The 12,753-nt window shown below is 61.5% G+C and overlaps 1 protein-coding gene across 2 annotated transcripts; it reads right to left on the bottom strand.

Moving 5' to 3' along the window:
- Window positions 1-377: 377 nt before the first annotated feature.
- On the bottom strand, window positions 378-10,219 carry C1H15orf39 (chromosome 1 C15orf39 homolog). 2 transcript variants are annotated; one of them, XM_045532395.1, is made up of 3 exons: window positions 10,055-10,219; window positions 4,135-6,912; window positions 378-1,730 (listed from the first exon to the last, which is right to left on the bottom strand). In XM_045532395.1, exons 2-3 carry the CDS (start codon window positions 6,860-6,862, stop codon window positions 1,363-1,365), a joined length of 3,096 nt encoding a protein of 1,031 aa, XP_045388351.1. In that variant the 5' UTR covers window positions 6,863-6,912; window positions 10,055-10,219; the 3' UTR covers window positions 378-1,362. The 2 variants fall into 2 exon arrangements, with proteins under 2 accessions (XP_045388351.1, XP_045388360.1); XM_045532404.1 differs by having other exon boundaries at window positions 1,645-1,730; window positions 4,083-6,912.
- Window positions 10,220-12,753: the final 2,534 nt, after the last annotated feature.

Raw genomic sequence — 12,753 nt, 5'->3', positions numbered from 1 at the left:
CTCGGCTGCCCTGAGAACAAACCTCTGTGGTAACAGAGCCCAGCAAGGGCAGGGTCTCTGGAGGGGTTGCCCAGTGGCCCACCAGCTAAGGTCATTGAGATGCACGGTCACCAGCATGAGCAGGGGGTGACAATTCCAGCCAGACTGAGAAGGGCAGGTTTTTGGTCCTGGGAGGGGGCAAGTGCCGGCATCTGGTGACCAGCATTTCTCACTGGGCAGTAGGCCACTGACCAACCCCCACCAGAACCCACGGGCCAGAGCCAGCCAGCACAGCGGTGCTCGGGATGCTTCGCACCTTCCAGGCTGGGACAGGGGAAGGCCGGGCACACAGTGACGAAGGATTAAGCCACCCCGCCACAAACACAGCCAGGCCCCTGTTCCAAAAACAACCCAGACGCTTTAATGGCCTGCCTCCAGGGCCCACAGGCTCTTCACAAACCCGTACATAAGGCCAACGCCCCTCCTGTCAGCCTCTGGCTCAGTCAGCACTCGGCAGGCAGGTGGTCCCCAGCAGGGCTGCCAGGCTCTGGCTTGGGGGAATGCCACGGTCCCCAGGTCTTCGGAGACCTCCTAGGACTGAGCTGCCACTCAGCCTGCCTGCTCCAGTCCCTGAGTCCCTGCAGCTGCCAGGCTTCCAGAAACACAGGTTTCCAGGGATAGTGCATGGGGTGGCAGAGGCAGCTCAGGGAAGTCACTGATGTCAATTCAGGACAGGCTTGGGGCTTCCAGGGGAGGCGGCAGCAGACCTAGAATAAGGATGCCAGCCCCAGGCCTGTCCCCCACCAGCAGCAGGGATGGGGAGTGGGGACAGCAGGCTCCCTTGGGGAGCTCCAGGCTGGGGCAGAGGGGGGCGGGTGGTAACTGCTGCTGAAGTGTGTAAGTCTTACACACTGGACAATGTACCACACTCTAAGATAGCAAGTCCTGTGATATGTGAAGACTCTACAGGAAGGTTCTGCTTGCCTCAGCTTCCTAACCCAGGCCCCGACCCAGGGAGGAAGCAGAGACCAAACCGTAACGGGTGTGTCAGGCATCGTCCCCACAACAACCCCGTGAGGTAGGCTGCGTTGTCCTATTCTACAAATGGGGAATGAGGGCTCAATACGGGGCAGGTGTCTTGCCCAGATGTGTCTGGCTCCAAAGCCCACGTTTTCTCTAGGAAGAAATAGGAAGTGGTCCTATCTAATAAAGACCCTCAAGGTGAAAGCTCAGGGGCTCTCAGCCCAGTCTGGGCAGGCCCAGGGTGAAAGCTGGGGACCCCCCCAAAGGAGTTGCCCTGGCCCCGGCATTCACTCCTGGCCCAGGACTAGACAGGCAGAAGGGAGTCCCAGACAGATGCCCCAACAGCACCGGCCACCAGGGCTACAGGTGATGGCTCTGGCCACTCAGCAGCTGTGGGCGGGGTGAGGGCCGGTCTGGTCCTGAGGCCTTGTGGCCCCAAGTGGGCAGCGCCAGGCCATTGAGCCAGGCAGTTTCCAGCAGGCTGCGGAAGCGGGCCCTCAGCGTGGGGCCGGGTGGGCTGGCACTGGCAGCAGGGGCAGGTGAGGCACCACCGGACCCTCCCCTGGCAGTTGCCTCTGCTTTCTCCAGGCCAGGGGTTGGTGGCTTCTTCCCTGGCTTCCTGACCTTGGGGGTTGGTGACTTCCGAGCCAGGGCTAGGCTCTCTGGCTCATCTCTGGCCGTGGTGGGTTCTGAGGGGGACACAGCTCCAGCCTCAGTGTCAAAGTCACCTGGAAAATGAACAAATAGTCAGGCTGCAGATCCCACATCCTCAGGTCCCACCTCCTGGCCTCTAAAGCCATCCAGAACGGTGATTCTCCTCTGCCCCAGGCCAGCATGGCACCAGCAAGGCCACAGATATCACAATTCTGCCCCACATGTGCCCACTGGCCAGACCATCCAAGCCAAAAAGGCGTTTCTCCCCAGGTGACACCAGAACTCTATCCGGTGAGGGCACTGCTCAGGAGAGGCTGTTCGGGTACCAGGATGAGAGGGAAGGAGCCCAGCAGGCCAGGAACCACTGGCCTGCTCTAAAGCCCCAGTGTACAAGTGGGGAAACCGAGGCATAAACAGAGAGGGCCCTGCCATCCATGAGAGCCACCACCTTTCTGCACACCACCTGCGGAGCTGAAGCCAGAGCCAGAGCCCAACGGGGCAGGGCCGGCCCTGAAAGCACCGCCTGGAGGAGGTGGTGGAGGGCCAGAGGTCCCCAGAGGCCACAGGTCCTCCTGAGAGGGGGAGCGCAGGCACCCATGAGAAATGAAGGCAGCAGTAACTGTCTGGGGCATCCACAGAAGGGTGGCCTCCACGGATGGGGGGAGGGAGTGGGACAGGGGCACCAAACTCTAGCCAGTGGCAGGACACTGGGCCCCAGTCACTTCTTACCAGCCCCCGGACTCTTGCAGGCTAGAGTCAGAGCAGGAGGGGACTGTGTGGGGTGCCAGGGCTCCACTGCCTACCAGGCAGACCAGGAAAGGCAGACATGAGCTTCTGTGGGCCCGCGACAGCCCAGGGGTACAGGGAGAGGGCTGAGCTGAGGAGCTCTGGGGGATGCAGGACACCCACCTGCACTCCTTCTCACTCAGAAACAAAATGCCCGCACCTGCATTTTCTTTGCACCCCATTAAGGCATCTGACCCAAATTCCTAAGTGTTCAGGGATCGGGAGTGCTCGTCAGCCAGAAGCCAAGCCCACGTCTGCACCTCACGGCCCGGGGCCCTTCACCCTGACCTCGAGCCTTGACCAGGTGAGGCCCAGGGCAGGGCTGCCAGGACGTGGTTGGGACTGGGAGCGGTTTCTACAGGAAAACAGCCCAGATGGAGGCTGGATGGTGGCAACGTGGGGACAGAAGGGACAGAAAGACCACAGAGGGGACCTCCATGCCAGGTGTACTAATGCAGGAGAGGCAATGACAGAAACCACCTGATCCCATCACCAGGGTCCTGGCTGAAGAAGTGTGATCATAGGCACCTTACAACACTGCGGTTGTGTGGTTCTCCCGGACACACACACACACACAAAGCGAAAAAAACAAAAAACCAGCCAGGCGTGGTGGCTCACGCCTGTAATCCTAGCACTCTGGGAGGCCGAGGCGGGTGGATGGCTCGAGGTCAGGAGTTTGAGATCAGCCTCAGCAAGAGCGAGACCCCGTCTCTACTAAAAAAATAGAAAGAAATTAGCTGGACAACTAAAAATATATAGAAAAAACAAGCTGGGCATGGTGGCACATGTCTGTAGTCCCAGCTACTTGGGAGGCTGAGGCAGGAGGATTGCTTAAGCCCAGGAATTTGAGGTTGCCGTGAGCTAGGCTGACGCCATGGCACTCTAGCCTGGGCAACAGAGTGAGACTCTGTCTCAAAAAAAAAAAAAAAACCAAAAAACCAAAAACAAAAAACCCCGAACAAGTTGGAGAAAAATAAGCACCAGACATCATTTAGTAGAGAGAAAGCAAATCACAGAAGTGTTCTGACCTAGGGGCACACTTCTGTGTGTGTGTAAGTGCCCCGGAGGACTGAGAAAGTACGCATTCCAAAGACAACAGTGTATGGAGTGGGAGGGTGGGGGCCCCGCCAGGTCTTGTGAACCAGGGTGCCCTTCACTGATAAGGGGAAGACTAGGGTGGGGGGTAAGCTTAGGGGAAGCTCAGGAGCGCGATTTAGGGTGAGCTCAGTGTGGCGGAGACACCCAGGTGCAAGAGTCCGGCATGCTGTGGGTTATCTGGGGCTAGAGTGCAGACAAGGAGAGGCTGGGCTGGACACAGACAGGAGGAAGTGATCTCAGACAGAAGTGGGGCCTGGCCGGAGCCCCAGGAACACCAAGGGAGAAGCCTGCGCCAAAGATGGGGAAGGCACAGGCAGAGGGAACACAGGAAGGTGCAGCACCAGGGGAGGCCGAGACAGAGTTCCCACAGGTCAGAGCAGCTGGCTGTTCAGAAGCCTACAAAGGACTGCGATCAGTGATGCCTTGGGGGGACACATGGGGAGTCCTTAAAGCCCACCCTGGAAGGCCAGACCCCACTGCCCAGGAAGGAGTTCTTAGAACCACTAAGCCCCGGCTATGACCCATTCACACTGCGCACACACCTGTCACCCGCTCACACAGCTCCGGTGGCTACTGGGGCTGCCCCATGCTCACCCAGCTGGCGGCGTACACAGTCGCGCCACTGCAGGCCCAGCAGGTCAGGGTAGATGTCAGGCAGCTGGCGCAGCGCCAGCAACTTCAGCATGCGCGAGGTGCAGCCGTGCAGCGCACGCTCCCGCAGGGCCCGCTCCTCCGACAGCGTGGTAGGCCGCAGCTCCACGCGATGCTCCTGCAGCACGTGGTCCACGGAAGCGGGTGGCAGCCGTGGGAAGAGCCGCTCCTTCACCAGGTGGATGGGCACGAAGATGGCACCAGCCCGCACCACGTGGGGGAAGGGGCACCGCTGTGTGTACACGAAGCTCTGCAGCTGGGACAGCAGCTTGCTTAGCAGCCCCTGTACACCCTGGCAGTCCTGCCACGCAGCCTGGCCCCAAGGCCCAGCTGTCTCAAGCCACTCGCGCAGCTTCTCCGGGGGGGAGTGGGCCACTGAGCCTGAGATGGCATCACACAGGGACGCGTGCAGCCCCGTAAAGTGCTGCTCTGGGGAGTCTGCGGGGGCAGGTGTAGATGCTGGAGCAGGGCCTGCAACTGGAGCAGGAGCAGGAGCAGGAGCTGGAGCAGGAGCCAGCGCCGGAGATGGAGCTGGAGCAGGGGTGGGGACAGGGGAGGCCACAGCCACTGGAGGGCTGGGCAGTGCCAGGTTGAAGCAGGCCACAGGCAAAGGCTGAGTGAGAATCTGCAGTCCAATGGGTACAGATGTGGGAGTGGGGGCAGGCTGTGCAGGGGCAGGGGCAGGGGCAGGAGCTGAAGTGGGTGTGGATGGGACCACGGCTGCAGGCAAGGGTGCCGGTCGGAGGATCTTGAACTTTCGGAACATGAAGGCCACAGAGCTATGGAAGTTGGTCCTTGGCGTGGCCTCTGTGGTCGCTGGCAACCCTGGGGCTTCTGTGACTATCTTTTTCAGGCCTGGCAGATCTGACACTGTGTTCCCCACATCTGGCACATCCATGGCTTCGGTGGGCTTGGCATGTACCACAGGACTAGGGACCTTGACGGGAGACGCCTCTGCTGTGAGCCTCTTCACACTCAAGTCCAGGGCCACCTCCTCCTTACGTGAGCAGTGAGCCCCTGAGGGGTCCTCCTGGGCAGGCAGGGACCCCCTGCAGCCTTTGTCATGGCTCTCATCGGAGGCTGGAGCTGAGTCAGCCTCAGCTGTGGCCTCGGATGCCTGCCCATCTAGATAGTCACGATAGGGGGCCAGGCTGAAGACGTTGTCGATAACAGGCATTGGTGGAGAGCTGGGGGGCCTCGCACCCTCCTTCTGTGGAAGAGACTGGCGCTCCTGGGCACAGGGGGGAAGTGCCGGTGGGGTACGGGGAACTGGACTGTCCCGGATGACAATGGGAGCCCCAGGGTGCTCATTAAGCCGGGGCTGTAGCTGCTCTTTCCTGCAGCTAGGCAGCCACGTCTTCTCTCCGGCTTCCTGGGCTGGCTTCTCTGCAACCCTTACAGGCTCCGAACATGGCTCGCTGGCTGGCAAAGGCTGGCACGTCCGCTGGAAGGCACCAGGCTGTGGCACAGCCTGCATGCTGTTCTGGGAAGGTGGTGTCCCTCCAAGCCCCGGGGATGCTCCATAGAGAGAGAGGTCATCCCGGGCATAAGGGAAACTCAGGGTCTGGGGGGCAAAGTCCAGTGGGCAGCGTGGAGCAAGAGGTGGCTCCAGCTTGAAGCCTGGTGAGGGTGCTGGGAGGGGGGCAGAGGGATAGGAATAAGTGTCCAGCCCCCCTGGGGGCATGTAGGGTGTCTGGGCTGCCTGCTGCCTCAGGTAGGGGCTGCCAAGCCCACCAGCCTGGTACCCAGGGCCCTTGTGGGCTCCCAGGGGCTGCAGTGGGAGCACTGAGCTGTAGCTGCTCTGCTTCTCTGGGTGGCGACAGGCTGGAGGGCAAGGCAGGGCCTGTGGAGGTGGGGGCAGTGGGTAGTGGGTGGGCATGACTTCCTGGCAGGGTGGCCCCAGGGGCTGGGCTGGCTGCGTCCAAAGACTGGAGGGCCCCTTGGACATCGCTTGTTTGGGGTCCCCAGAGTAAGGACCTGTGTACTTGGAGGCCAGGAAGCCTGTGCTGTGGATGGTCTGATACTTCTCCAGGAATGCTTGGCATGGAGAGAAGCTCACTGAGGTGTCTTTGCTGGACCCTTCAGCTGGCACCCCACGCAAGAAGGTGCCATCCAGGGACTGGCCCTTGCCAGGAGCCGGGGCCAGAGAACAGGGTGAGTCGGCTGAAGGCAACAGAGGCCCAGTCACCAGCGTCCAATCAACATCCAGTGGCCTCTTTGCTGCCCCTTCCGCCAGGCAAGTGGAGAGCCCGTAACACAGAGGGTTTCGGTAGACAGGTTTGGGCGCTGCCAGTGGTGGGCCTGGGTAGGAATGAGCCGGGGGACTGAAGGGCAGGAGCTCAACAGGGCTGGAGTCCTGCATCTTCTCAGGGCCTTCTGCTGGTGAGCGGTAGAGCAGGCAGTTGGTCAGCAGGCTGTCTGTCCGAAGTGGAGGTCCTGCCATGCTGGGGGAGTACAAGGTTGGGTATGGGGTCCAGGATGCCATCCGCTCAGACCCTGCCTTAGGAGTACCCGCCATGGGACAGGAGAAGTAGGCTTCCTTATAGCCGCAGCGGTCCTGGCTTCCAGCAGAGGGGAGCAGGCTGTGCCCAGACCCCGAGTCTGCCTCCAGGCGGGGCAGCTTGCCATACATCACAGGGCCCAGAGTCCCCAGTGGCCGCTTCTCCGCCATTGCTGTGAAGGCTTCAAGCCCTTCCGGGTCCCTGCTATTCAACTGCTGACCTGGGAGAGGGAGAAAGGCAGGGCTGTCAGAAACACAGGCCACACGCAAGGGATGAAGGACTGCTGCGCCCACTGCCACACGTGAGAACCTGGCGCTGAGCGGAGGCTCAGTGAAGACCACGCGCGCATGCGCCATAGAACGCGGGGGCTTCCAACCCTACCGGTTGAGCTGTAGAAGCTTCGTTTAGTGGATTCTTCTACACACACACACACACCCCCCCCCCCCCCCACACACACACACCTCGCTCCAGGAGCCCCTTCTGTTCCGTTTCCCCACACACAACTGCCAAGACCCCTTCTCCTCGGAGCTTCAGATTGGTCCGGCACAGCCTGAGGCTCACCTGGCGCGGCTTACCCTGCCGCCCCCACAGGGGGCGCATCCCAGGCCCCTAACAAAGGAGACGCCTGCCTCCTGCTACAGGCTGCTGTGGAAAGATGCCCACTGCAGCCAAGACTTGGGGTCTGGGTACTGCCTACAGATTCTCAGATTTCTTGTGGCACTGCCCTGCCCTGCCGGTCTCATGAAAAAATGGCAGAGCCGTATGTCAAACTCAGGTCCCTGGGCTCTGGAGGGCAGGCCCGCCACCGGCGGCCGGGGGCGTGGCCGGTGCAAGCCACGCCCCCACGCCCCCCTCAGCAGGAGGGTCAGGGCTGTCCAGCAGATGGCGCTGTGGTGCCGGCAGGAAGGCCCCAGAGGAGAGCCGTGTTCATGCCCAGCCAATGAAGCCACACAAGGCTACTCCAAGGCACATGTGGCAAGACAGCACCAGGGACTGGCGTGCGTGTGAGAGAGAGAAAGTCCAGGGAAGGGAGGCCCCAGTGCTGGCTGGCAACTATTCAATCAACGTTGTGTTGATTGAAAAACTAAGTGCCAAGAAAGACTAAGACCCTAAGGCAAAACCAAGGATGGGGACCCAGGCCCAGAGAGGTCAAGCATGGGTTTCCTCAGCACAGCAGGCACCTAATGACCCCTGAGGGCCTCCATCTGAAGGCCGTCTGCTGGGGCCACACTGACCTGCCTCCACCTCCCCCGGCCAACACCCTGCTCCCTGAAACTCTCAGTGGCTTTGAAAGGATCGATCAGCTCAACCTTGCTATGATTAGGCCACAGGCCAAGTATCACAGGTTTCTGGTCCCTTCTGGCTGGTGGCCAATGACAGCCACAGACTCAGTTAGACCAGTACATATTTGGCACAGGAAAGGCCGGGGTAGCATGGGAATGAACACCCACTGCCACCCCAGCTTGATGCACCAAGGAAGCCAGGCAGGACTCTCAGAGAGAAAGGTGACTCATCTCCCAGACAGAATCCGACACCTCAGGCCAGTCTGGAGAAGACAGAAGGGTCATCAGGACACAGGTGACAGTACCAATACCACTGCCCTATGACAGGGACTTGCATCCTGGGGGAAAGGCCCCACCTCACTCCCCAGCAATGTTTTAAGGAGTCGTACGGTTTTAGGGGTGCTGGGCCTTGCCCGGGAGGCTCTAGGTTAATTAAGTGCTGGCTGTTGTCTCACCTCCCCCACATGCTCCTTGGGGCCTGCTCCATACCCACCCCCTGCCCCAGGAGTCCTTCTCTCCTGAGCTCAGCCCAACGAGTGCCCTTTGCCCTGGAGACTTCTTGAGACCGAGCCTGGGATCCAGCCTACAGATACAAAGCCGCCTGGGACCCTGAGGAGTTTTGGGGGAGGGGCAGGAGCTCCAGGGAGCCAGCAGACAACGCTGAGGGGTGTGACCTTATCTCCTGTCACTAGGAGATGGAGAGCCCAGTATATACTACCTCAAGTGAGGCCCCTCCCCTATTCGAGACTAGCCAAAATGTAGGTGCCTCCCTCCCTGACCCACACGCGGAGGGGCCCGTAAGCAATTGGAGAGGGCGGAGCCCCAGGGAGCAGGCTCACATCACCCCTGGGGGCCGTTCTCTTGGTCCTCCCAGCCAGGACCCAGGGCAGGGTCCAGAAGAGACCACCACGCCTGCCCCACACAGCAGGGAAAACAAATAGCTCCGTGGCCCAGTTCCCACTTCCACCTCCTTGGGGCCTCGGGACGGACGCTGGGAGAGACCAGGAAGAAGAGCGTGGTTCCTGCCCAGAGGCGGCCAGCATCTGGCCTCTCCTGGGGGGCTGGACCCCACCGGCGCCGGTGTCCTCACACCTCCCAACCCCCCAGCGGAGGCTCCGGGCTCTCCAGAGCTACAGCCCAGCCTGGGGCGGCCCAGTCTCCACTGGAGGGGGAAGGGTCCCCGGAGCGGCCTCCGTCCCCTTCCCCTATCCGCGCTGCCCACAACTCTGGTGCCTGGGGCTCACGGCCGGCCTCGCTTCGGGGCTGCCGCGCACTGGACCCTGCGGGCTTCCGGGTGTCCCCGAGCCCCTCCCGGCGGCTCTGGGGCGCACGTGCACCCCAGCAGGCTGACACACAGGCCGCCGCCACGCATGCAAACCCATGCCTGCACGTACGTGCATGGCCCACATCTGCACGCACGCCACTCCAGAACTGCGACTCCCCTCGCTCGGGCCCGGGCACATGTGTGCACGCAGGCGGCCCCGCGCACCCACCCACCCGCGGACGGACGCCCGCAGGCGGCGGGAGGTCCCGGAGCAGGGGCCGGCCTGGCTGCAGAGTTCGGGCAGTCACCGCCTCGGGGCGATCCCGCGAGCCTGGGCTAGGGCCAGAGGGTGAGTCAAGCGGTGGCGAGGAAACCACAGGGCCGTCCCGTCCCAGCAGGGTGCGTCCAGGGCCCGCGGCGCCTCAGCGCCCGCCGCCCTCAGGCCCAGCCCCCAGTCCCCCATCCCCGCCCCGGCAATCCACGTGAGCCGGGCCCCGCGGGAGGCCCGAGGGCTCGGCCCGCGCTCCTATCGCCAGATCGGGCGCCCGGGCCATGCCGGAGCCCCAGCGCGCCACCAGGCCCCGGGAGCTTCGAAGCCCGAGGCCAGTCAGTGCCACGGCGCGACCCCCGCCCTGCAGCACGCCCGCCGGGGCCGGCCGCTGCCACAAGCCGCAGCACCTCGGCCAGGCCCGGCGCGCTCCATCCCCGGGCCAGCCGGCAGGGGCGCCCTGGGGCAGCGCCACCCACCCCTTCCCCACGCGCCGCCCGCAAACTCGGCCCAAGTTTCCGCGCCCGCCCAGCGGGCGAGCTCCTACCTGCAGGGCGCCGGGCTTCCCGCCGCCGCTCCCCGGGGCCGCAGCCGCGACCGCATCCTCCAGCGCCGCCCAGGCCGCGGGTTCTTGTCTGGCCGGGCCCTGCGCGGGAAGTCGCGGTGAGCGCGGAGCGCGGAGCCCGGAGCCACCCTCCTCGCTGCTGTTCGCGCCGCCGCCGGGCGCCGTCTGCTGTCCCGGGCGGGGCGGGCTGGGGGCGGGGCGGGGGCGGGGCGGCCCGCGGGGTGGGGGCAGAGCCCGGCCGCGCCTCTGGGACCTGCCCTCCCCTGGGCCCGCGGGGCGGAGGGCCTGCGTGGGCCAGCTCTCCCGGCACCGCTGTGCTGCGTACCCGCCGCGCTCCGCGAACCTGTGCAGTCACTCGGCTAGATCAGTCATTCACTGCCACTTTCTAGCTATGTGACCTTGTGCCTGCCCCTTGACTCCTGAGCTACAGTTTACTTATATGTAGCACTGGAGTTCTATCTTCCTCTCAGTGCGAGTGTTGTAAGGCATAGGAGAGGTTGTGCTAAAATATCTGGCACCCAGTAGTGCCTTGACTCCCTTGTCCTGCACTGGTTGTATCAGGGGGCTGTAGAAGGGCTCGTTATTTTTTCCCCTTCATTTCGGTGTAGTCAGCCAGGGCAAATTCCAGACAAATGTATCTCAACCCCTGTTAGGGCCTGGCAGCTGTCTGAGGAAGGAGGGATGTCCCCATCCCCGGAGCAGGCCAGAAGTGAGAGTGCTTGGGGAGGAGAGGGGGCGTTGCTAAGTGGGTTGCTCACTGGGTATCCCTGAATCTCTGCCACAAGTCTCCCGCAGTAAGACAGGCCTGCGCACGTGCAGCCCGGGAGGCCGAGGGGGGTGGAGCATTCCCAGGCCTGATGGTATGTTGCAAAGAGGGGCTGGAGGGTGGAAGGGCTGCCCCTGTTTGCCCTGCTCCTCTGGCCATCTCACTGTGGATGAGGGCCCCTCAGTGCTACTAGTTTAACTGAAGGAATCTAGTCTCTTGAAGTTCCTGGGCTGCCTGAGGGCTGGGGACAGGTGTGTGCAGTGGGGGAGGGAAGGACAGGTGGACATGCCAAAGGTCAGAGTAAGTTCATGGGGCAAAACCACCCAGGCCACCTCCTCAGATCCCAAAGGTCAGGGCTGCCTGAGTCAGAGCAGAGCAGACCTGAGGCTGCAGGTTCCGAGAGTCACGAAGCAGCTGGAGCTGAAGAGGAGGGGCTGGACACTGCAGGTAGGAAGAGGAAGTGAGGTCACCTGGGGAGAGGGGGGGAGAGCTCCAATTAGAGCTGGAAGAACCTTAACGTCTGGAAATATTTGGGGAGGAGAGACCCAGAAAGAGTTGGGGCTTTCCCAGGGTCACACAGCAAGCTAGGACAAAAACCCAAATCTCTTGGTTCCCAGGCTGGGGATCCTCCTGCAGCCTCACCTTAGCATCAGCAAAAGGCATTCGTGTGCTGACAGCTAGGGGTCATGCCAAGCCTCACAGCCTTAACCCCAGCCTGCAGCCCTGTGGGTCACAGGCTGTTCTTCCCCACTTTTGCTGCTCACCACCACTGCTCCCTCTCCCCCTCCTCCCCCGCATAGCTCCCATACCCCCACCCCTGCCCACGGTGTGGGAGGGGTGAGGGTGGCAGGGTGGGAGGAGGGCCGTGTTCTTAGCTCTTGGGGTCTAGGACTCTCAGCCTGTGCACTCAGGTGTGCCCAGTGGTCTCTCCAATATCTCTGAGCCCAAGTGGGACCCACCCAGGCCAGGGTGAGTCTGGTGAGACCCTAGGGACCAACTAAGATTCTGCAGCCCCTGAGTCTCCTGTGGATTCAGGGACACCTGGCAAAGACAGCAAGCCCATTAATCAGTATCTTGTCCATTCTTTTTTGGCATTACTTAAACAGCCTGGACTACCAAAGAAAGGACACAGTTTGGGGGACTTGGGAGCTACTTTGTAACTTCCTGAGCCTCAAATTTCCTCCTTGCAAAATGGGAGCAGTGAGAGACTGGCCTTATTGACAGTGTAAGCGTTGAGCAACATCAGTGTGGGAAATTGCTGGTGAGCTGTAGAGAGCTCTGTGGAGTGTCCGTGGACCGTGAGCTCCTCAAGGCTCTGACCTTGCCTTTTTCCTCTACCGAAGGGTCATGTCCACACAAGGGGACTGTCTTGGGAGCCCCTGCATGTTTTTATCAGCGCTGTGGTCTTGAGAGAAGTGGTATATCAGTTGAAAGGAAGAGTGTGCATAAAAGCAGAGAAGGGAACAGTCTGTCCTACGTGGGCCTCATGGGTGGAGTTAACAAAGAAATAAGTAGTGTAGGAGAGGAGGTTTCTCCCCACCCCTACCCCTCCCCTACCCCGCCCCACAGGGTCTGCACAGGCTCCACGTGGGGCACACACACGCATACTCCTCCTCCACCCCACCGGAGACACTGATTACTTATCCTGGCTCTCTGGGACAGTGAGGTAAGAGGTCAGCTCTCTGAACCTCAGCTCGTTATGTTATGGTTATTAATAACAATGTAGCTCCCTCTAATGAGGCCACACCTGCTATTTACAAATCTCTTTCCTTCCTCAGAGGAGCTCCTTCACCCCAGAGGAGGGAGAGGTGGAACTGACAGCTACTCTACAGGCAGAGAAACAGATGTGTGGCACCTTTCCCTAAGACACACAGCAATGCTCCCCTCCATCTTTTCAGATGTAACTACAGACATT

This window comes from Lemur catta, chromosome 1 (genome assembly GCF_020740605.2).
Source record: "Lemur catta isolate mLemCat1 chromosome 1, mLemCat1.pri, whole genome shotgun sequence".
In the NCBI taxonomy this organism is placed as follows: Eukaryota; Metazoa; Chordata; class Mammalia; order Primates; family Lemuridae; genus Lemur; species Lemur catta.
This window is presented reverse-complemented; position numbering and strand designations above follow the sequence as displayed.